We start from the raw sequence: 25,383 nt of genomic DNA, 5'->3' as shown, positions 1-25,383 counted from the left end.
AAGCACTTGGGGTTTTTTTGTATTTATTGCCAGTGTCTTGTAAAGCAAATGGTTCTTCACATCAAACCTACACAAAAAAACCCCAAGTGCTTTAACAGCTAAGGATGTACTGTTAAATCAAAAGCAACATGAGGTTGCAATGTTTTTTGCCTTGGTGTGGTTTTCCAGGGTATGCAGTAATGCCAGGACTTACATCACAACTCTGTGACATTTAGAAAACAACACCAACAAAAGCAAACAACAAAGAACCACAAACCACCACCTCTCTACTATGAGACTTGAGCTACAAGATGTTATGGCATAATCTATTTCATGAAGCATTAGGTAGTGCATCCACTCATGCCATTTAATATGCTTTACTATTGCTTAAAATTTGATGAGTATTTCCTTTGTGAACAGCATTTCAGCCTATTGTTTTTTGCAATCTGTTCCAAAATACTATTGCTACAGGCATACTGTGTTTCCAGGTCTTCAACGTGTCTGTGTGTGTGTGTGTGTGTGTGTGTGTGCAGGATCCCAAGCATAATATTAATTTATTTTGCCACAGACTCAATAGCCCAGGAGCCACCAAGGAGTTATAAATACGTCTGTGAAATCATTGCCTGTATGCATTATGCGTTCTGTGAATACAGAAAGGAGTTTATAAAGGTCAGGGAAAGTTGATTGCAGTATTTGGAGATAGAATGGAGATGAAATAAAGGCTTGAATTGAAATTGTTTCTGAAGAATTTTCTGCAGTAACAATTTGATGCTGCATTGGAACATGGCTTCTCAGTAAAATGATGCCTCTAACATCTGAGAATAGCCAGTAGTAATTAAAATGCAAATACATATGTAGTGGGGGTGATGGAGTTGAATAATGCTTCCTGGCCTTCTAAACTTCAATCCTGTGGGGCAAAACAAGATTGGGTAGAATAAAACATTGTGGAAAGATTAATAAATACTGTAGCATCTCCAGATGAAATTTGTTCCCACAGTTGCGTAATATCAGCTCTACTCTGTCACAAATGGACTTTGCTCAATATTGCAACTTTGCTTATGCTATATGAAATGGTATCTGAATGGACATGTCTTTATTAAGATACTGCTTCATGTTCTGCATTGATACGCATCTACTGTCTGAGTGCTGTGAGAATGCACTTATTTTGCATACATGCTTAATATCTTGTAAATAGTCTGTCTCCATTCATTTAATCGTCATTGATTCCAACCATTATTCTTTCATACTTAGAAATATGCAGTAATGGGTCCACGAGACTTGCAAACTTGAAGTCTTCACAGAAGATCCAGAATTGCCAGATGTAATTGTTTCTTTTATACTCCTGGTCTTTCAGCAATATCACTAAGCTGATTACTGCTTGGCTCTGGCTTATGTAACACTGCAGTGCTCCTCTGAACATTAATAGCTGGTTCTCTTCTTCCTCGTCCACCCTGCACATGCTCTCTTTTTTCCTTGGATGAAGTCCAGATGCGTTGGTTGCATCCTTATCAAAAAGACAGAAAAGTAAGAGAAGCCACCGTGGCTAGAAGATGCCTTGTTTGGTCTTGAAGGCTGAGGCAGAGTGATTTATTGCATTTGTTCCTGTCTAACTTAGCTTTGTCATCTAGCAAATATGAAAAGCTCTGTCTCGATTCTATCTTGTGTGTAAGTGGATCCTATCTTACTCCACTGATTGCCTGGTGCTCAGCCAGCTTTCCCCTGTGCTGCTTCTGGATCACTGGGCTGCTGTTGTCCTGCCTTTGGTTCTACCCAAGTTGCTGTTGCTGTGCCTGGGAGCATTCTCTCCCAGGGGAAATGAGGAGCTCTTAGATCCAGCTGGCAGCTGCTATCCCAGCCCCTCTGCTTGGTGAAGCTCTGTTCTACTCAGTGTATGCTGGGCATCTTAAAAATGTGATACCTTTTGTAAGTACCATCATTATGGCTGTTTTCTTCAACTCAAAACAGGCTGAACTCTTGTAATAGCCTGGCCCTCACGTTTTCTGGATTTGATACTGTAGGGGCAACAGCAATCTTTAACAGTTTGGACTACATTTCTGGTTCTTCTGGGGCAGTGGATACTACCATAATTGAACGCTGCTTTATTTTCTTTCACGGACAGTGATGCTATCCTGGGAAAATCTTTATTGGAATCCATTTTATTTCTTTTGCAACATGAGCTTTTCTTGGAATAATTCCCTTGACTGCTACAAGAAAAGAGTTTCTGTTTGGACTGTCTATTTTCTTTAAAGTGAAAGGGAAACCTCCATGTTTCCTCTTTTTTTTCTTTATTTCTAGACCTAACCATATTCCTATCTTGTAAATCTCAAGGATCTTTTCCTGAATTGTGTGAGGCGTGTTATAAGAATGGCTTGTGATTTGTTTTCTGTATGGCAATCAGCAACCAAAATTATAATTATTTTACTAAAGGAAAAAAATATATATATATATATGTAGAAGCTTTAAATGTTTTATATCTGATAGCTCAAGAAAAAGTAATAGAAAGAGGACCCAAACTTTCATTCTAGAAATTAATGATTTGAGACAATTTATTGAACCAAGTGGTTTCATATATTAAAAAACAAAAAGCAAAACAAAAAGTTTAGGTTTCGTTTCAACATTTCCAATTGGAACATTTGTATGGTTTTTGTTTCACAATCACTTTTGATGATTTCCTTCAGCTGCATTATTTCCTTCCAAATAAAACAACCTCTTTCCAGACACCCATAGGTCTGATTCTGTTTTCCATGGTGATGGGGAAAGCAACATTTAATGTGAAGACAAGTAGATGGTAAGGGAGAGCCTCTGAAAGAAGTTTCTGATTATTGTTCTGGACTATAGTCATCTTCTGCTCATAGAACTGGGCAGCTCATCTCCATCTAAAGAGGAAACCTTTTCTGCATGGAGCAGCTTGCCATAGGAAAGAAAGATGTGTGTGTTTTGTTTAATTGCAGAGGTGGTGTGTGCAGGTCTCTGTGCAATTTGGAGTTTAGTTATGAGGTGTTTCAGCTTTTGCATGTCAACATAAATTCAAAAGAAAATTTGAATATGTGAAAGAAATGCAAATTCCAGGTTGAGATTGAAAGGTATGAAGAAGAACGTTGCTTTAAGGAGCGAGTGCAAATGAAGTCTACTCGTGTCACGCTGTTGACTTGGGATGCTGAGTGTTTTTACATAGGGAAAGAACATCTCCCAGTGAGGACAGCTGGGAACGTCACTTGCCAGACGTATTCTCCCATTGTGCTTTTTGTATTAGCATGGTGTTTAAGGAGTGTGTGCACGGTGAATTACCTACCTGAAGCAGTGAATATTTCAGACTAAGCCAGAAAGTCCAATAAATCTTTCCAAATACTCTCTATCTGCCTAAAAATAAATAACAATGAGGAGAGGATTGATTTGGTGATTTTAGTGCTTGCAGATCTCCCACTGCAGTGATCTGTCTATCCATCTGAAATAGCTTGTGATATTCTCTGGTATGTAATGAATTAATCTTTAACTATGTATTTCAAAACATGTTTCAAATATGGAGTATGCCTGTTTTAAAAACGCTGACAACAAACAGAGGGAATTTTAAAGTTTCCAAAAGGTTATATAGCAAAGAAGGGCAACAATAAGGATTAGGTTCCAGATGCCCAATCTGATGAAGGAAGGGGTGGAAAAAAAACCCACAAGAAGTTGGATTATGGCCATTTCTGGTATTCAGTGGTTTTAACAGTACCTGGGCAATAAGGAAACTGAGATGAGAACAGGGGGGAGAAAATAAAAACAAGAGATTAGTGCAGATCCTCTGAAGCCCAAAAGACTTAGACAAACGACAGTAACCTTAAACTGTAATTACTGTTGTCATTTAGTGTTTCCACATGCATGATCTGGAGGCTCAAGGGAAATTACTGCGCTGGAGGCTATCTAAGCGTAAAATAATAACAGAATTGCATGGAGGCATTTGTCCCTGGGTATAATGTGGCACTAGTGTTCCTGCCTCTGCTCCTGCCCTTGCTTCCCCATGGCTCACTGCAGCTTTTCCTAGGGCTGTGCCTCTTCATCCTGAGTAGCAGCAGCAGATGGAGAAAGAACATTTACTTCTCTAGCATTAATAGAGTGTTGAGTAAGAGATCTTTGTGCTCAGGAGATTCTAACCTGAACAACATTTTCCTTATTTCTTTCTTTGTTGTACAATAAGCAACTGCTTTGTTTTTTATTATAGATTAAGCACAATTTATTTGACTGAACGTGCTGCAATTTATCCATGTATAATATATAGGTGCAGCATTTCTCAGAATGTAAAATCCAGTCCCCCCAAGCCCTGGCATTCTCAGATGGTACCGCAGACCTACTTTAGGCTCCCCAAATGTGTGCTGATCAGTCTTTTCACCAGGGAAGAGTGGTTTTACAGAGAGATGTATCAGCGATGTCTCAGCAATTAGGGTTGCGTAGGTGTAGCACAGGTATTATTATAATACTTGTTCATGGAATTCCGAGCTCTCTTGAGTCTCTGCAAGGAGAAATCTGGCCCCAGCTGCCAGGAGCATCAGTGTAATGCCAGGACAAGGCATCTTCATAGCACTGATCCCAAAGTACAGCACTGCCTCCAGGCCGATGTTCTGTCTCCATCGAGCGTATTGCTCTTAGATGGAGCTGTGCAATGAAATGATAGTTTTCATCTCCTTTAGGAGGTAATTTGAAACCTCCCTTACTATGTTTTGTCCGATTAAAACAGCAGCCATTTACCTGCTCTGAGTAGTGATTTTGATGAATGACATGATAAACAATCTCCTGCAGATTTGTGCCTTTTTTTATATCTCTTTCTGAGTTGGAAAGAGGGGGCATAAGAGGAAAGGAATAGGAGGGGGGTTTATTGTTCTACTTTTTCTTCCTTGGTGTATTTTCCGTAAGAACTTTGGGTGATAATTAATGGACAGGACTGTAGCTTTCCAGGACTCTGCGTATGTAGCAGATGTCAAGAAGAAACAAACAAAACAGCCATCTGCTTCCTTCATTCCTGACCAAATCACAACTTCGAACCCAAGCCATTCCATGATTCTGTGACTCCATTACATGCTTCTGTAAGATATGAAGAGCTGCCTCCTTCCTGCCTCAGTTTCCTGCACTGTGAGCTGTGAGGAGAAGAGAAATTGCCCTGGAGTTTTCAACACCTATAGGCACTTGTAGAGGAAGAGGGTACCTGGCTTAAACAGGAGGGAGGAGAAGCACAAGAGCAACACATGCCTCAAGAGGGGATCACACTGGAATTTTTGCACTGCTTATGTGCAAGTGTGCACAGGCACTTATGCTGAGCCCACAACCTCCCAGAGGGCCATGCTGGAGAGGAGCCACTTGCAAAGCCACCTCCTAAGTACCAGTGGTTCATCTGTACAGCAGTAGTACACCTACACAAGGTCCAGGCCATGTCTATGTGCCATTGCTGCTTGCAGTGCTGTGTGTACCAATTCACCAAGCTCTGCATGCTGCTCTCTGCACTTTGCTCTCTCATTCCCCCTCAATACTTCAGCAATTTTTCCTTACCAGTGGGTTCTGTTCTGATCTGTTTACTTCTTTGGAAATAGACGTGCTCCCTTGAAGCAGAGAATCATAATTTGTCCTCACGAGTTCAGCCCAGCATGATTGAACCTGAGTTCAACTGGAGAGAGGCTTTAACAGTTTTCCTTCTCAGAAGAATGGCATTAAATGTAAGAGGTAGACATTACTCCAATTTGCAGCAGTGAAAAGCTGAAATTCACTGAAATGAATGGAGTGAGTCTGTATTTAGCCTTGGGCAAGAAGAGATGGAGCCTGGATCTTCACACTTCTGGAGAACTGAATGTCAGCCAAGAAGCTAATAACAAATATGCTCTGTTCTTCTACCATAGTGGTTTCACCCGATGTTTTTAGATATTCCTGCCTTCTCTGTCCTCACTGCTTTTCCTCTGACACCATTCCCACTTCTTGAAGGAACAGCTGTTGCTGGGGAAAGAATCTGACTGCATTTTAAATACAGCACACAAAGAAAATGATTCCATCCAAGCTAGATCATTTCTCTGATCTCATCAGCTGCTTAGACCAGGGGTGGCACAAGGTGAGGTAAAATAAGATGGAATAACTTACACTGGGTTAAGCCCTTTATAAAAAGGAAGTGATTGTAAGTGTTTCCAGTTCTTTTCAGTGTTCTTGTTTTCTTCTGTTTTTTGTTAAGCGTTCCCTGTTTTTTACAGGCTACTGTTGTTACCGTCAAACTTACAAAATGATGTTTTAAGCCAAGTCTTTGTGAGTTTAAATCCTTAAGTCCTACTGTGTCTTTGGCAGTGCTTCACTAATCATTTTCACTTTGTTATGGTCACTTATAGGTACAGCTCACCTCTCTTCTAAAGGAGAGGACATTATGTCTGGTGCCATTGTGTTGACAACATCTTGTATAGTCTATGATTCTGTATTTTAGCACTGGAGGTTTTACATTTTTTTAAGACTCCAGGACATGGAAGTATCTGTTCAGTCTGTTACAGAGATGATCGTTCTGATCTAATAGCTTATTTCCCTAAATCTCCCTTTCATTTCTTCTTGGTACTGTTGGTCTCAAGTTGCTTCTTCAGAGCTTGCCATGCCACAGGTTAATGTTAGCTGGTTGGAACTAGGAAGAATCCATAAAGGTGCGTGCAGCAGGCTCTGTTGGCATTAACTAGAGATTCATCACTTTTTATATCAAAGAAATGTAATTTCATCAAGGAGGCATTTGCGTTCATTTTTTATTGTGTGGAATCGTAATATGAAGTGGGTCTCAAAGTTTGGACACAGAGCAATCTCTGCAGAATGTACATGCTCATTTTCTGATTGCCTGCTGTGTGAAGTCTGAGCAAATAGGATGAGTAAGAATTATGTAATGAGGATAGTAGTTTACAGGACTCTATGGAAATCTGTGGTGATAGGAAGAAGTGTATTTAGAGTTTAGATTTTCTTGATTCCTTGGGGTACAGCTTGTTTTCAATAGAAAGGTTCCTATAAATATCAGTGCAAATTATGTGTATGCTCTGGGAGGAAAATATACTCCAAAGCCTAATTATTTTATGCTAATAACTAAATTGCAAAGATACTCCCTTGTCCCTGGCCAAAAAAAAATATGGCAGCAGTTCAAAGATTTTGGAGCAGGATGATCACTTTAGCACTTTATTTAAACCAGCCTGTGCTATGGGCCAGTGGGAACAAGGGAAAATGCTGGCACCAAAATTCCATAGTAGTGCACGTGCAATTGCAATTAATAATGAGTTTTGTAGTCTTTGGGGTCTACTTTTCAGTGCTGCAGGCAATGGATAAGGAGGGGGACCTGTGACATATCTGACCCAGCTGAACGTCCTGGTCCCGTGAAGTCTAGGCAAAACTCCTTTGGTTGTAAGATAGTTGAAAATTATTTTAATTGTGCAGATGTGCTTTGCAAAGAGGCCTGAGCAGCAGCCAGTAGGACAGGCTGCTGGAGATCATGGACACATGTAGAAAGCTTCTCAGCTACAGGCTTGTTGAGAAAACCCATGGGGAACATTCAAGCAGCACTTCTACTGCCCTATCTATGTAAAGGTCTATGACAGCCAGATTCTGGGAAGAAATGGGAAATGCCTCCTGATTGAGATCTGCCTGCCTTGGTTGTGCTCCCTGCCACGGCACCAGGGAGCTCAGCAGCTGCACTCTCTGCAAGCTCCCTGATAGAAACCGAAGGAAAACATTCAAGGAATATAATAAAGTATTCTGACATACAGAGTGTCATGACAACCATCAAGGTTAGTCCTTTGAAAGTATCAAATTAAAAACCTATTTGGGTAAAAGCTAGAATTAAAGGGCATGGACTGTTTATTTTCCTTCTGCAAACCAATCCCTTATTCCCCAGGTTTTCCTACCTTTCCTCTTGATACAGAAATAGTTCTGTGGAAACCCTTCTGTTTTGGTGCTTCTGTTGTGGCAGATGGCCTGGCACTGGCAGCTATACACTGCTAACCTGATGCTGTGCAGCAGCAATGCACAAAGCTCTGCTCATTTTATTAATGTGCTTTGCGACAGGGACCCATCAGCCTCTGAATCTAGGAGCTGAGGAAGTGCATTTGCTACCTTTACGGTATACAGCCCCATCAGTGCAATTTCCAGTTACTTCCCAGTGGGCTAGGAAAGGCATGCAAGGCAGCAAAATCCTTTCTCTTTTCTGTCCAGAGTATTTATGGTAACGCAATAAAGAGGTAGCTGTGCTATACACAGCCACTCTGCTGCTGGATGCAAGAGCAGATACGTGACTATGAGCAGCAACATAATTGTGGCTTCCCTCTGTCATAAGACTGGCTTCTGTTTTGTCTCTGGTTTCTAGATATGACGTTTACTGAGAGGAGACATTGTGCAGCCTATCTAATTCCCACCAGGCAGCACTTCAGGAAGAGCAGTGTTCTGTGATTGCATATCTCATCACCATTGAGATAGCAACAGATCTCTAAAGGTGTTAAAAATGGACAAGGAAGACTCACCCATATATCACTACTGCTCTTGTGAACCTTGAAGTTTAAGTATTGCAGGTTTGAAATAGTAGAATAAAATCAGACTTTTTTTGGCAGCTGTGCTGTATCACTCCAGGAAGGCACCTTTATAAAAATAAGCTTTGTTTTTTTATTAAGGCTAAAAGGGTTTTCTGCAAATGTCCTTCCTGCCTGGCTGGGGAGGTGTTGACAGCACAGGGCAGCAATCACTGCTAGCAAGCTGTTGTGGTCCAACGGGGATGGTGACTTCACCACCTCCCTGGGCAGCCTGTTTTAATACCTCACCGTTCTTTCTGAGAAGAAATTATTCCTAATATCCAATCTGAACCTCCCTTGCGGCAATTTAAGGCCACTAACTCTCATCCTGTTGCTAGTAATCTGAGAACAGAGGAAGACCCCCACCTCACCACAGCTTCCTTTTAGGTCACTGTAGAGAGTGATGAGCTCTCCCCTGAGCCTTCACTGCTCCAGGCTGAACAGCCCCAGTTCCCTCAGATGCTTACCATAAGACTTGTGCTCCAGACCCATCATGGCTTTGTTGCCCTTCTTTGGGTGTGTTGCAGGGCCTTGATTTCTTTGTGCCCTTTCTGAGCTCAGGATTGAAAACACCTGTATTCTACATGATTGAGCCAACCTTTTCTCCATTTTCATCTCGTGGCTCCAGATTTTGAGGAGCCACAACTAGCTTTTTAGTTATTTTTAATTCAGACTTAAAGTAAGTTGATTTTGGCCTGGTTCATGCGCTCTGCATAGGATAACAGCACTGGTATCAGTTAGCCTTTCTTTTCTCCTAATGCCATGAGGCAATTTTTACTCTGGGAAGCTGCTCTTTAGCTGAGATTCTGGTGATGCTTTTGTATGCTAACTTTTCACCACCACTGGGTGCAGCAGGGCCAATCTACTTGGAAGGGCTATAAGCATCAGAGGAATCTGAAGTTAACTTCTCTAAGCCCCACGGCATGAGAGAAGAACTGCAAACAGCTGTCAACACTGTTACCACATCTGAATACGGTCAGTGGGCTCTGGGGGCAGCTATACCAAAATGTATGTATTTTTTTCCTTGATCAGAAACCATTTAGAAAAGCTTTATATGTGGAAAGCAAAATGGTTACATAAAGCACAGAGCAACATGTAATTCTTCAACAAGTGTGACAATATGGCATGTTTACTGCTGACGTGAGAAGGGGATAATCCATGCCAGTAATTCTGTGACAGAAGTGTGTACTGTATTTTTCCAAGCAGATGTTTCAAGGCAGATGATGAGCTGTTAGGTACAATTTGAGTGGGAAGTGGGCTGTGGAGAATGAAGCGGAAATATTGAATTATGACACAGGTCAGAAGCCAGAGTTTAAGTGCAGATCTTGGTATCAGTTTGGAGATAAGGAGGGTCTGTTTTCAATATGTGCTATAGACTTGCTTTAAGGTCTCATTCTCTTCTGACTTGATTTCCGTAAGATGCATCCCTACGCAGGCCTATGGCAGGGCTCCACACGGAGTACACTTAATGTCTGTAGAGCAAACTGGCATCTTTAGAAAGAAAATGCATGATGTTAGAAGTAGAGCTGCTACAGATGATGCTTTATGACTGAAAATGTGTTTGGGCATTATGACGGAATTTCACGTGTTTACAAGAAGTGAATTCTCCCTCAGGATGGGTCAAGGGTATGCTTCAGCAAAGAGAGTAATTTTACCTGACAGCTGAGTCTTCCCGTATGAACCAAACAGAGCAGGTTGTTTTGTGAAGTAAATTATCATAAAATCAACAGAATTAGAGGAATCTTTAGCCTTGGAGCAGTTCTGTTCCCTTGGGATGGATCAGATAGCATATTCATTGCTTGTGTGGGAGCAGCAACCATGCTAATAGAATCTTTAAAAAGGAAGTGATATAAAGGTGGGCTCTGTAGTACTTCTCTCTGTGTAGGACTAGTGAACTATTGTGGAGCAGGAAGAAAAGTCCTTAGATGGAGGAGTGCCCAGGGTTTTAAGAAACAGACCAAAGCAATAAATGATGAAATGATGGCAGAGAGAGAGAATTCTTAAATTAGAAGATCCAGGGAGCACCACTCTTCTTTGTACTGCACAAAGGTATCCAAAAGCCACTCTCAATGCCAAATGGTCTGCAGTCTTAAATAATGAGCTACATCTGATTCCCATTTAAATTAAAACCATTTTATGCCACAGAGAGTGCACATATAACTTAAATGTACTTTGGGTCTCATGTATCAGCTCAAAGATTGGTGGTGGCCTTAGCAATAAAAGAGAATAACTCCCTGAAAGATTTTTTTTACTGTTGAGGAGGAAGAACAAGGTGTCATTTTTCAAACATGATGTTTTAAGAAAGGTTTATTTGCAGTAATTGGCCAAAGGTTGTAAGGGAAGAGGGAGCTGCTATTTGCAGCCCCTAATCTGGCAGCTAAGAAGGGACAGCATGCAGTCAATAAAGTGCCTTACATGCATGGGGCCTAATCCTTTTCTCTGTCACTGGACATGCTCTTTACACCTGCACAGAGATGTGGTTCCTTTGATTCATTTGTGTGGCTTGATATAACTGCTGAGACAGCAAAGTTGAAAAAGATGCCCACGTGCTGCTGATAAAATGTCCCTGTGGTTTGCACTCCAACCCCCTGGTGAGACTCACACATGCATCCCATCTACAGGGAATTTCATTCTCACAGTGATCTTGATTTTGTAACTGGGATAGCTGTCCTGCTGTCTTGCAAAGAGATGTTGTTCAAAATATAAACTACTTTGACTTTTCTGTCATCATACACCATAAAGTGTAATGGCACCTTTTCTGGGTAGTATAACAAGCCATTTCTCCTTCCCTTGGAAACACCTTAGGATTTCAGAAATGCTTCTGCTCTGATTTTGTTGGTTTTTTTTTTAAGCACTGGAAAAAAAAATGAAAATAAGAACAGCATTCCTAGAATAGCCAGCACCTGTGATAGTGCAGTTCTTGATATGACCCTCATGCCAAATTGAGGAGAGAGCAGAGATGCGAATCAGAGTTTGCTTGCTTTTGAAAGCTGCACACTGGTTATCTTGATAGTCAGGGATTTTTCTCTGTCTCACTTTTCCCTTCATAAATTCTACCCCGAGGGAAAAAAAAAAACGCCATCTAAGGCAGCACAATCCTATGAAAATTTCAGTTTTACCAAATTGGTATTTTCCTTCATGGGCCTTGTATACTCGGCATTCATTTTACATTGCAGCCTAAACAATTCACTTGCATTTCAAAGTAGAATCTAGAGGAGCGCTATTGATTTCTTAGTTGAGCAGGTTGAATATGATCCGAAGCCTCCTCTTACACATTGATTCCTTGTCGCTTTACTCACTGCTTCCTGAATGTCACTGAACTGTGAGAGACCTGCTAAATGGACAAAAATATTGATTTCTTTTCCCCTTCTTTTATTTTTGAAAGCTCCTTATTTACCAAGCACTGAACTAGTATCAGGAAAATGAAAGGTCACAAAGTAAGGCAGAAGCAAGTCGGTTCTGGCATTACTTTATTTTTTTTAATATGAACTTGGCTGATACATGAGTTCTTTCCATTATGTTTCTGTCAGAAAAGGTTGATTGCCTGAGTGGAACCTTTGAGCTGAGGCTGTGTACTTTCGCGTCTTACTGTTGTCTGATGGATGCTGAACTTCTCTGGTAGTTTCCTAAATGTCCATACCTCTGGTGTTGTGATTTTTCAGTGAGAAGTTAAAGACCAGCCCCAGCTATGCTACATTTTACTGTGCAAGGCACAGCAAGGCTCTGCAAGAAACAGCCTTTATTCAGAGAGTTCAACAGTGGTAATATTTTACCCTTGTTTTATTTTACTGGGGGCACGACATTTTCTCAATATCGTGTCCAGGGAGTGGAGACAAAAGTTCAGAAGGCACAAGCTGAAGCCAGGGAAAACTGAGAAGATTTCTCAAGAGGGATGGCTGGAGGCAGCCTCAGTGTCCAGAAGGCTTGAAATCTGCTGATGGTCTACATAAAGTTAGAAGTGTTTGAGCAGTCATGTGGGGCTTATTAGTGAAAGTGGAAAACTGTGTCTGGAACAGAACATCCAAGTTTAATAAGCAAGAAGAATCAGCAGCACCCTCACTATTCAGTGACGCTGTTTCAGCTAGTAACTTTTATTTAAGGAAGTAAGATATACAAATAGAGAAGAACAATGAAAGATGGACACATTTTATAGTGAACTTGATGTTTGCTAGAAGTCAAAGCAGTTCTCGTGCTTCTATGCTAGTCATTAAATAGACATTGTTAAATTTATGAAACATCAGTAATACAAGTATTTTAATGGAAGGAGATACATTTTTACTTTATGAAATCATTCAAATCAATGATTTTATTTCAGTGTCTTTTGCTTCAAAATCGCAGGTATAGTTGTGCTGATGAACTTTGTTTGGTAAACTTTGTCCTCCAACAGCTGCTGTACCTTTGTTGTAGCTGTTCTGATTGCACCAAGGTGGAGCAGGATAGCTGGAGAAAAGAATCCTTGTACAGAAAACTCTCCATGGACTGATGAAGGTAGAGAAGGCACTTGGAGACTCTTATATGAATAACACACCAGAGACACCTGTGGTTACCAAGGGGGATTTGTTCCTATCTATGGAGAGACTCATGAGAATCTTTGAAGTAATTAGCTTGCTTGAGAGGAGTGGTTGTCATTTAGTTAGTAAATACTGGGTGATTAGTGACACACTCAAGTTCCCTGACATCCCCTCTTACTCCTTCTGGGCTTCAAAATAGGCTCAGAAGATTTAAAATCAAGAGGATAAGTCCAAAATATCAATAATGGCATCAATTTTCGGCATGTGGACAAATTCTCCTAGCCTTACCAGCTGAGGTTATTCAACAGCAGAAGTCAGGAATCCCCTTTGTCAACCGTAAATAGAATCATAGATGAATCATAAATGAATATAGGGAAGAATGGCAGAAAGGGAGAAGAACCCAGCTGCCAGCTTAAGTGAATTTCTGGTGCCAGGTGTAGTAGCTTTTAGATCAGGCAGTACTTTCCTTCCAGTTACCTGCTCTTGACTTTTACAAACTTGATTGCTGATAGTACTTCTGGAGGCACTCATACAAGCCATAATTATCTGGAGATGGTCCCTCTTTTCTTTGGGATAAGTTTGAGAAGATGGATTGATAATTTCATAGAAGAGAAGCTGCTATATTGGAAAAAATGGGTACATTATCTAGCTATGCTTGGAGACCAATCTCTTGTGTTATTACTGGGAGAAAATAATAGGTTTTTTCATGGACTGGGGGCAGCTGGAGGGAACATCTCTCCTTGTGAGGATGCAGAAGATGGGAAAAGATTGTTGAAGATTTGTTTTCAAGCATCTAGTTTAATGTTTGACTGATATTTTGGGTATTTACATTTACAAGGATACATACCAAGCTGGAAATAGCAGCAGGAACATTTTGCTATTGGTGCTCTGCACTTTTCTGTTAATAATTTGCAGGCATTTTCATTGCCAGGAGTCAAATGTAATTTGAAGAAAAAGGCTGGATTTTCTAAGCTGAGAATGGCTGAAGTCCTGTCTCTGCACTGCAGCCCTGGTTCTGCTGCCTTGTCCTCTGGAGTGTCTTCAGGCACATCCAGCTCCTGTAACTGTATGTCAGAGCTCAACTTCCCATTGATAACAGGAGAATCAACCATTAGGTTGAAAAGTGAAGTGCGTATCATATGGTGTCAGGCTCTCTGCTTTTGAGAATTGTCCCTGTTTTGTCAGGGAGCCAAGTCCTTGAAAGAATGGCTGACTGAGAATGGGTAACACACCATAACCTGGGAGCAATGCTTAGTCACATCCACTCCCAGGGGAGCCCTCGCTAACGTTTAAAAGTCATTTGGTTTTGTTTGGTTCATCTGACTTCAGCTACAGTTCAAGTAGCAGTAGGTCTGTACACTCTTTTCTCTAGTGAAGATGGTCAAAGTTATTCTTTTTTACTTTGTAGTGAAAAGTCTCACTAAACTTCATTACTTTGGGGCTTTAGGAAAAATGTGGAAGAATGTGAAATGGGTATTCTTCAGACATCTTCTGAGCTTCTTCCCAGCAAGCTGCTGCTGGGCAATGTGGATAACGAGTGTATACTCTGTGAATGGAGTCAGTATTTCCCTCTCTTTACATGGATGGAGTTGATAGTAAAATTAAATATTTTCATCTGTGTTTACTTAGAAATCAGAGATGAAAAATAGACACCTGTTGGGGACTGGGATCAGAGGAAGGAAGACATTTGTGGCTAAGACCCTGACAAGGTGCTGTAGGTGCTTCATATCCCATTCTCGTTCCTTTTTGAAGGCTGTTAGGTGTGAGGATCTCACAGACTCACTTGAACTTCTCTGTCTCCATCTTTTGTTGTCACAATTTGTGTTGGATAGCAGCAGTCAGGACAGCTCTCCAGTAGACAGAGGTGGTTTGCTGGTTGATGCCTTCAGGTATGTGGATATGCTCTTCTAAGCCACCTTCATGGGAGGCTGCTCTTCTGCACCATTTGCAGGGCTTAAGACTAACCATCTGCTTGACTTAAAAAATGTAGGCAACTGGCTTTCAACTTCTTTCTTCACCTTCAGCAGCAGACCTACATTGAACTCAGGCTTTAGAGAGAAAAGATCCACCACTTCTTCGGTGTGATCATCTTACTGCTGTGTTGTTTTGTTTTTTTTAAAGCTATACAAGTCATGCTTAGTAGATGTCAATACTGGGACTCTTTTTCCATTGGAATTTGGCCTGAATTCTCCTGTTGTCACATTCTTGATTCTTGAGGTTGGGGGTTGTGTGTACTGTTCCACTTTTTTATACCCACTGGTATAATTTAGTAAATCTGTCATTTATGCTCAATATAACGGAGTCATTTCACTGCAGGAACTCAACAGTATAATTAACCCCGTTCCTTCAAAACGAGGAGCTGATTGTCTTGGCATTCATAGGAGCATAGAGCACAGTTAGAGTGCAGTGGTTGCTGGCCTTCCTGGAGCAGTATTGCAGGCAATTGATTATTTTGTTAATTTGTTCTGCATCAGTATCCTGCTGTTTTATTATCATCCAAGTGGCTTTATGCACCATGCATAAGTAGAAGTATATTAAAAATCAATACTTGAACCTCTTTCCCATCATCCATGGACTGTACCTACTTTGATACATGACCTTCTTCTTCTGATAATAACACACCTAGTAACTTTTGCCTGATCTAGCCACATGCTAATAAAATACATGCTCACTTCTTAATCCTCTATCATAATGAAGAAGAAATAAATGTATTAAGAATAAAATAAGCAAAATCTGTTATTGCTGACAAGCCTACATTTGAGACAGTGAAAAACAGGCTCATTCTGAAAGGAAGTCTTGTTCCTTCACTAATTTCTCATAAGTGTCGTGCTTAACAGGCTCAAATCCTTTAGAGATGCTATTATCAAAAGTCTGTCTAGCAAACACTGCTCTTCCTGCTTCAGTTAGAGAAATAAGTAGTTAGAAGATGTCATGAAGGTGCATTATGGATTTCTTTGCGGGCTGGATTCCAAGTCTGAATGTGACAAAAATACATTGTTTTTATTATATATTATGTTTATTATAAGATCAGAATGTTCTTCAGTGATTTTCTACCTTTCCACATGCAAAAATGTGATCCTAAGTTCTCTCTTGTATGCATTTTCGAAACTCATTACCTGCAACATGATGCTTAATGCATTTATGTTACAGATATCATAGGAAAGCCTGCTCTTCAAGAAGAAATTCTTCAGATAGAGGCAAAGTAAGATATGCTTCCTCTTCAGATCTGGACTAGGTTGAGGACAAGTTTACAACTGAGGAAAAATACTATTTTGCTGGTAGACTTACCCTATTGGCAAGCGGACAAGGTTTCACTCCCATCAACTATCTGCTAATTGGCAGTTCTCTGCTGAAATCATTGGAATTACATCAAGGATAAATTTACTTCATCTGGGATTTTTTTCTGGAGTATATGGATGTTTTCTGATCTTAGGATAGTGTTTTCATCAGGCATGTTCATTCTTGTGGAGGGAAAATCCTTACACAAGGCAACTGAATGAGGCATTTAGTAGCTTCTGTGAGGGGGAAGGTGCCAGGGCTTTAGCCAAACCTTTCAACTCAAGACAAAGAAAGCCTAGTCTGTTTTGGATGTGACTCTACAAGTTGCCATCATTACTGAAAGTAATGAGAAAAGCCTTGTTTCTGTAGGGTATAGGAGGCCTCGGGCATTCTGAAATTGTTATTCCTTGAATGGCAGTATCTCACGTGCCTTGTGTCCATGTAAAATACTCAGAAACCAGCCTGTTAAGAGTGGTTTTAGTTCAGAGAAGCTAATACCTCCTTTTCACATATATTTCCACATCTCGGGGAATTACAGTATCGTGTAATGTAATATAATAAAAGATACAGGTTATATTTTATTATACAGATATAACAAATCAGACAAACGAGATGCTCCCGAAGAGTGAAGTCAGCCTGTGCTGTTTCTGCAAATTGCTCTCCACTTTCTTCAGCTGGTCTTAAAGAAAAGCCAGGGCTCCAAAACATTGCTTTTTAATTAGTGGAATTCTTTTTGTACTAAATCCTAATTCAGTGCCTTAATGCAGCAGGTCCTGCAGAGCCAGCAAGCTTGTGTGGGAGCATAAACACATGAATCTTTTTCTCTGGCATCCCTCTAACTGAGAGTTGGCTTCTGTTCATAAATATTTCATGTGGTGACAGCTCGGGGTTTGCAATTGCAAGCAATGGAGGCAGGGGTGGTAATGGAGTAAGGCATAATGACAGGTGATTGCTCTGTTGTCTCCATGGCATCACTGAGCCTTATCATAGAGGTATCAGTGTGCTTATACCTTTCTTTATACAGTTACCTGGCACTGCAAAGTACACCTGGTATGGTTCCTACTTAGTCACTGTCTTCTTTTCAGCTTATTTTGTATTAGTTTTTCACATTCTTTTCCATCTGCTTTGCTTTTAATGAACTTGAACAGGTACTAGAAAGGCACATAAATGAAAGCAGGTACCAGTTCAATATTTTATCATTTTGCACCTCTAGTTAAGGAATTAGAATTCATAAAAGTAGGTTTTTAGAAACATTGATACTACCTCTTCAGGACAGATCAGTTCTTTCTGGTATCCTCTTTCTGAGTGTGTCACATATGCCTCATCCTGCTTGCTGTGAACTGGCATTAAGCTCTCAAGGTTATAATGAAGCAATGTGGCTGTGAGGAAAAGAGCTGTTAGCCTGAATCAGTTGGATCGCAGTTTCATCTTGGTCATAGGCATCTCACTGAGCTCTGCCCTTTGAGGCTCCTGCTTTAATTAACGGAGATGGAAGGACACCTCTAAGAATGACTCAACTCCTCAAAGGTCTAATTTGGCCTCTGGAGGAATTTCTCCTCTGTTGAATTTTGTCTGACACTACGTGAGTTACTGTGATACATCAGGGCACACATCTTCTTAATCAGAAATGCCAAAGCCACACTTGTAGAAATAGCTACGTAAGTTATAAGGTTTCCTTAATAACCATAGGTTGTTTTGGCATCGTGTTGTTGTTGTTTTCTTTTAAAGAAAATGCCTAAGAAAATGTTAGTTTCTTTGCTGCCTTGTTTCTGCTTCTCAAAGTTTACTCAATGTATAGTTTTAAGCTTTCCTCTTAGATTAAGAGGGGTGCATTTATATATATATATACACACATATATATAAAAATGATGTATTTGGGCTATTATGCGATCTTGGTTCTATATGTTAAGCTGAATGTTATCATATATTATAATGATGATTAGAAAAATTCAGTGGTCTACTTTTACAGTTTTACAAATAAGATGATTATGATCGGACATTTGTAGTTTCTGCCTTCAAAGATGCTTGTTTGTCTAAGTTTTCTTGCTTTTTATAGTGCACAGGAATGTATCTTGGTGGGTTTTTTGTTTATAAAGAAAAGGATCTCAAACTGTGGCAGCTTGTTTTGCATAGCCAGTATTCTCACATCTTACACTTCAGCCAGCTTGGTGCTTTTAGTGGCCAATTTGCCGTCTAGGTTTTCTTGCCTGTTTATTTATTTATCACTTATTAATAACAAAGATAATCCCTGAAAGTGCATCTGTCTGTAAGATGTGTTTCCAAGAACCTCAGGAATGCAATGAGAACACATAGTCTCAGATACTTTTCTCCCAGCAAATCTCCCCAGCAGAAAAGGCTATCTAATACTCTGAAAATATCATAGAGAAAAGTCTGAAAAAAAAGTGTGACTGAGACCTGCATCTTCATTTTATCAAATGCAGCTTGGAGTATTCGTATTGGGAATTAATTACATAATTTTATCATCTAATAATGATAACGTTTTGATTCTGATGGCTAAGAGAAAGTATGGCAAGAAAGTCCATGTCAATGATGTCAGAGTAGGGTCTCTCTCTTTCACAAGTACTTTATTATCTAAAATGTGTTCCTCCAAGTAGGACACTTTTGAATGTCTCTTCTCTCCATAGCCATCTTCCCCAGAATTATATGATTCCTTGAGCTCTCTCTGCAAATTTTGACAGAAATCTGCCCCAGGTTGGTAGTGAGTGATGCAGACACAAATAATGTGATTTAATAACCCTTATCTCTCCTGAAAACAGAGCCAGAAAAATCTTTATGGTGAAGAACGTTGAGCTAAAGATGTAAAAATTAATCCTTCCAGGTCAAGAAGGCTGTGCAGCAGGAAGGTTTTAGCAGAAGAAAACGAGGATATAGAGACATCAATGACATTGACATCAACATGAATGATCCTTTATTTACAAAGCAGTGGTACTTGGTAAGTTCTGAAAGAAAATCACAGTAAGAGTAACTAAATAATTGGCATTCGAATTACTTTGTGCTCATACAATGTCTTGCAAGAGTTCTTTTCAATTATCTCATAGGATCTTGGGAATGAATCCAAGGCTCTGTTGTGTTGTTTTTAACTGAACCTCTTTTATGCTGGAAAGATCCAGCAAATTTCAAGAGCTGGATTTCATTTCAGTCGATGGAAAGATCCTTAGAATGCTTCAAAGAGAACTGTATTGGTGTCCTGTGGGCATTCCTGGTGTGCTGATGTGACCTCTAAAACTGCATGTGAATCATGTCTTTGATTGAGCTGCTGCCAGGTACAACACCGTTATAGAATTATAACAAAAAGTTCTAGTGTACTTGCTAGAAAAAAAATGAGGTTTTTCTTTTCTTTTGTAAATCTGAATACTGCTTAATTGATTTTCTTCAGTCAAAAGCAGAATTTTGGCTTTAAGCCGATGCCAAAATAAATTAATATTTTACTGAATTGTTTCATTTTTAGTGTGTCATATTTTACAGGGAGAAGTTTAGTCTTGAAAGAAAAGTTTTTTACGTAAAAGTAACTAAGAAAAATGTCTTTCTATTAAAATTTTGTTAAAGTCATTTTCCTCAATTTTAACACTGTGGCATACTTAGAATTTTGTGAATATGGTACCATCTTGTTCACTTAAGTTGACTCTTTGTTTATGAACAGTATTTCTCAGTCTCTTTCCTTCTAATGCATTTTCTGTGTTTTGTGAATCTATCAGATATGTCTGTTTTGTTTTTTTTTCCCAAGACAAGAGTTGCCAGATGATTGAGGATAGGTTAGCATGTCTGAGACTTCACCCTCAGTGAAATGATGAACTAAAGTGTGGATTAATTCACTTCTTTGTTGTACTTCAATCAATCAAAATATCACAGTGATGACAAGAACCATTTTTAAAAATCAAGCTATACATTTAGATTTTAGATTATAAAGTGCACAAAAGGGCATTTTGAAATGAGAAATGGTATCTGACATAAAGTTGAATAGTTCTGCATCTGGAATAGCAAAATTAATATTGTGTCCAACATGGAACTTGAGAAATTTGTGAATGAGATTGGTAAGCACGACTTCTGTCTGAAGACAGAGGAGATTGCCCTTAGGAATCACACCCGCACAAAGACCCACGAAGTCCAACTAGTGATCCTTCCTGCTCAAAGCAGGCCTAACTTTTTAATCCAAAAAGTCATTTCTGATATTAAAACCAGTGGGACTGAATTTCAGTAGCTCCCTGTTTTCCATAAAAACTGTTACTATTACCTGTTCATAAGGAAGTCCTCTGAAGTATCTACTGGTGCAACTTTTGCTAGCTTAACACACTACGCTGATACGCTTGAGGAGAAAAATGTTCCTTTGGGTTGAAAAGATACAGAGTTTAACCAAATCTTATAAACCACGAAGACATGAATTTACCACCATAATTCTTTTTTAAAACTTAAGGTATGGTTACAGACAGACTAATACCCTAAAGCAGATGTGATTTATTTTCCATATCAAAGATGCATGCAAAGACAAAGACACAATCAGTGTCTGTGGAAGTGTGTCTATCAAGTAAAAAGAGCTGTTCTTCTTTTTCACTGATCTATTAGATTAACACTGGTCAAGCAGATGGGACACCTGGACTTGATCTTAACGTAGCTGAGGCGTGGGAGCTGGGATACACAGGGAAAGGAGTTACCATAGGAATTATGGATGATGGTAAGTGAAGACTGCCTATTCAGTCTTTTTTTTTTAATATTTTTATTAATATTTTTAAGTAGCTTTTTCCATGCAATCAAAGTAAAAAAAAAAAAAAAAAAAAAAAAAAGATTTAAAAGTAATAATGGATTGCTTATAGTGCTGAGGCTACCAATCTTCAGGGAAAATTCATTATAAAGTCTCCACTAGGGACAGAGAAGCACAGATATCCAAAGCACTTGTAGTATATGATTATCAAACAGCAATCTTCAAGAGCACATTATAATGACCATTAAACCAAAGGAAAGACTCCCCTTGACTTCTGTAGGCACTGACTAGAGGACTTAATTGCCTCACAAAAAGTACTTAGAAAAACATTTTCAGGGTTGCATTATTCTCAAAGTCATACTTCTACAGCTGAAATAATTAAACACTTTCAGGCTGAATGTCAGTAAAGACCTGCATATTAAACACATTACTAATTTGAGGCTAAGTTCAAGCAAGATGAAGGTAACAGGTGCAGCTGAAGTCGCAGTGGCTCTTAGGGCTAAATGTTGATTATTTTGCTTTTAGGATGGCTGAGTATTATTAAAAATAAATAAAGAGGCTGGATCCACAAATGTTTTCTGGGATCAGCTGACATGAGTCCTCATTCATTTCTGTTTTTAGTTTGTTCTCTCCTAAAGCAAAGATTTCATGGAAATAAGACAGTAGATTCAGACATCTGTATATTGATGTCATGAGAAATCACATTTTTACTGTTCCCAGAGGCAGGAGTTTGCTTTCAGAATGGCTAGACATGATTAGGACATGGGGATGACAACAAACTGATTAAGCTTTAAGCCAAAGAAAGCTGTTGAGAAGTGTTAGCCCATCAGATGTAGCTTGTAGAGAAGGGAGTAATTTGATCTATATTCAGTTCCAGTAAGTATGGAATAGAGCTCCTGCATGAAATGGTTCTTCATTGAGTCTTCTGTTGCCCGTATCCCTTTTGAATCAGCAAGGGCCTCCATAGGTGCAAGGAATCCCTTCTTGCAAATCTAGTGCTAAGGACCCTACATAATGGAAGGTAATATTTTCATCAGGATAATCATAATAATATGCCACTGTACTTGCAGGTATAATTAAGCACATAGTAAAATGCAGGTTGGAAATATAGGGCAGGGTAATGTTCAAAGCAAAACATGAAATTAGTGGCCGTTTCTTTGCACAGTTTAACTGAATATCTAATAGGTTAATTTATCCCATCTCAGTGTAGATCTGCTGCTTCTGTTGTTCCATCCACGGGGATTTGTGTATTTCTCAGCTTTGGAAATAATTCTTGCATTAGCATGAGCATATTCCGCACCACTGCCTTGTTCCAGGGTTTAGCACACTGCCAAGGTGTGGAGCCTCCATTTAAACTCATGCTTTGTGAAAAATCAGGGTTACTATTTTCTGTGCATCTCCTTGATCCTTTGGATACGGTATTCTTGTTTTCTTCTCAGCTGCAACCTAAGTGTCTGGTTTGCTTAGAATTCCAGGGATCTGAGAGTTCCTTCTGGCATTTTCAGTGTCTGTAGTGTTAAGCACAAACCAGATGAGCTTCAGTGAACATTTAGCTTGTTTGAGATTTCTGGTTTGTGTCAGCTTTTTGAAGGCATGTATGGGAATGCTCAGAATCTAAGTGTCATGATATTGTATCTCATGAAGCCCAGGTCTCAGACTGCAACCTGTGCTCAGATATTTGCTAGAACAGTCTAATCCACATTTTCTCTCTACTTAGTTATCAATGGTTAAAAATTCCATTTTTGTGTGCTCTACTAATCTAGTGTTTGCTGATGTTCACAGATTTGGTACACTTTGGTGTACGTGACAGCTCTTTGTATACAGATACACTGTGATTTAAGCTAGTCTTATTAAACAAATATGATGCAATTCATAAAACAGGCCAATAAATGTTGTCACCAAGCTTGCTTTCTCAACTGGCACCTGTATTTTGGCACAAATAATTGACAACTCCTGGCTGGGGCTACATCAGAAGCAATGTCCCAGTTTATAGATCAATACATAAAAACTGAAATTTTATTTCAACCAATGGCATTATTCACCATGATTGTTTTCCTACAGCTGCAAAGGACTTTGTTTTGTTTTCTGTGATGATTAGAAAATATTTTTGAAACTCCTAACCTTCAGTTTGTTTTCTGTCATTATTTTATTGCAGGAATTGATTATCTGCATCCTGATCTTGCCTCCAATTATGTAAGTACATGCTGACCTTCTCTGTAAAATGTGAATTTTCTTATTGTTATGTCCCTTCTTTGTCACAAAATTATAAGCAGTGAAGAGGCTAACAGTACAGCTGAACTGCTGATGTTACAGATGATACATTTCATATTGAAATAAGCAGACTAAAAATGGGGCTGCCTGTGCAAGGAATGAAAAGGTTGACAAGGCTTTTTGTGAAGGAATGACAGTGCTGGCGCACATTAAATAAGCTGCAGTTTGCAGTATTGGATTTGGGACAGAAATGAGTAACCTGGGAATTGGCTCTAAATCCTGCTATTAAGATGCAGAACTCACCTGTCACTTGGAAGGCTGTGGAGCTGTGGGCTGTGGCAAGGCTGCTATTGTTCACCATGGCTCAAGCATGCATCAGCTTTTGAAACCTTCAGGAACAGCTTAATTCCTTTATAACAGGTGATTTGGTCTGGTGCTCCAAAGCATGTGCAGGGCAGATTGTGTATTACCAGCATACACAGTGTCAACTGATTGTTCCTCAGACATACCTCAGGCTTTAGACTTGCAGCTTTTAATCTTTCCTAATTCTTCCAGACTCTTCCCAACCCCTCATAGTCACTAGCAATCATGTCCCCAGGTGTCTGCAAGGGCTCCCAGCGCCCTCACACTGCAGGCTGCCTTTGAGGTGTGCTGCTTTCACACTGTGTTTAAGGCAGTGAGGGTCCAAAGCTGTGGCTCTTTGCCTGATGAGGTGCAGTGTCTCAGCTTTAGGTCTTGCTCCTTTCCTGAAAGCCTGTTTCTTATAGTAAATAAATAGCTAAGTATCTCTGGTGGAGAATATATAGGTAGAGAGAAGGAGTTGACTTTGGACAAAGGATTTGGGAAATAGCTGACTGGAGAGGTAAAGTGCAAGATAACCTGTTTCACTTGTTATGAACTGGCCTAATAACTCGATAGCAGCTAATTAAGCCTTGTGCCATAACTGCAAAACCCTCACCCAAGAGGAATAACTCAGTAGGATGTTCCAATAAGGTTGTATGAATTAAAAATGTTATTAAAAGATAGCCTTTGTCATCATAGGAATTATTCTCAGCACGTACGCTTTTAGCATACGATCTAGGGCCAGAATGTGCTTTTTGCTCACTTACTTGCTTTTGCAGCAGCAGGCATGAACAAAGCACGAGAGAATATTCTGTTTCTAAAACAATCATGTTTTGAATAAACAAGATACAACTGTGTGCCTGTATCTGATCTAATGCAAAGTAGGAATGTTTCTGTTGTTAGCATTGAACCTAGGATCATGCCCAGAAACTAAAAATAGATTTTTAGTAATGCTGTGTTTTGTCTTTCAGTTCTAAAAATGTTTTCTGTTTGATGGATAAATACTCGTCAGGCTTAGCAGAATGTGTTCTTTTTAAAGTGGCAATAGTGAGTATTTTAGTATCTAATGGAAAATAGAGTAGAGAATGTCATGACAATGAAGATATCATGCTAGAAGTCAGAAAACAGTGGAGCTGGAGATAGAAAAAGAACTACTGGGCTGAAATAGGAGAAGAAAAGTTGACTGGGAGAGGGGAAAACATTTAACAGTACGTATGGAAAGCTTGTGAGGAGACTGATCTTGAAGAGAGAATCTTAAAAATGCTGTGTAAGAATGACTTTGTTTAAACACAGATTGATCCGCTTGTGCAGCAGTAATTAGGCTGCTGAGGGGCGAGCAGAGGTTACCTGGCCAATGCTAAGTGCTGGGTTAGGCCTGGCTTGCGCAGGGCAGGTCAATAGCCAGACACAGATGAGAAAGCTGAGGAACGAGGGGTTGGTCTAACAAATAATCATTATGGAACAGTAGAAACTCCAACTGAAAGTTCGCAAACTTATAGTAGTTACAAACCCAATGCTTTAATACAGAAATATGAAAATGCGTGCTGAATATGCCAGAGGATGCTTCCAGGAAAAGTGCTGATAAATTAGCAGATTGTATGCAAGGTAAGCAGAGAGAGGTGCTGGCACCTCCTCGCACAGGGATGACTGCAGTAGCTGTGTCTGCGAGGTGGCTGCTGAAGGACAAGGTCAAGTCCTGCTCCCGCTGCTAAACCTGCCATCTCCTCACTCACTGAAGCACAGCACAGTGGTTGCAGGGCTCAGTTCACCCCTGCTTTACCTCTCCTCCTCTCTCAGCAAGGCTGCACATGCC

At 39.8% G+C, this 25,383-nt stretch overlaps 1 protein-coding gene across 3 annotated transcripts in view; it reads left to right on the top strand.

Annotated features, from left to right (window-relative positions):
* Positions 1–25,383, top strand: part of PCSK2 (proprotein convertase subtilisin/kexin type 2) — a 97,391-nt gene that overhangs the window by 25,288 nt on the left and 46,720 nt on the right. For all 3 annotated transcript variants that reach the window (XM_004940214.5, XM_046939646.1, XM_040697849.2), the window contains 3 exons: positions 19,140–19,253; positions 20,882–20,990; positions 23,173–23,210. In XM_004940214.5, the coding sequence (XP_004940271.2) occupies positions 19,140–19,253; positions 20,882–20,990; positions 23,173–23,210 (261 nt within the window). The remainder of the gene's footprint in view (positions 1–19,139; positions 19,254–20,881; positions 20,991–23,172; positions 23,211–25,383) is intronic.

The sequence above is a fragment of the Gallus gallus genome, chromosome 3 (genome assembly GCF_016699485.2).
Source record: "Gallus gallus isolate bGalGal1 chromosome 3, bGalGal1.mat.broiler.GRCg7b, whole genome shotgun sequence".
In the NCBI taxonomy this organism is placed as follows: Eukaryota; Metazoa; Chordata; class Aves; order Galliformes; family Phasianidae; genus Gallus; species Gallus gallus.
This window is presented reverse-complemented; position numbering and strand designations above follow the sequence as displayed.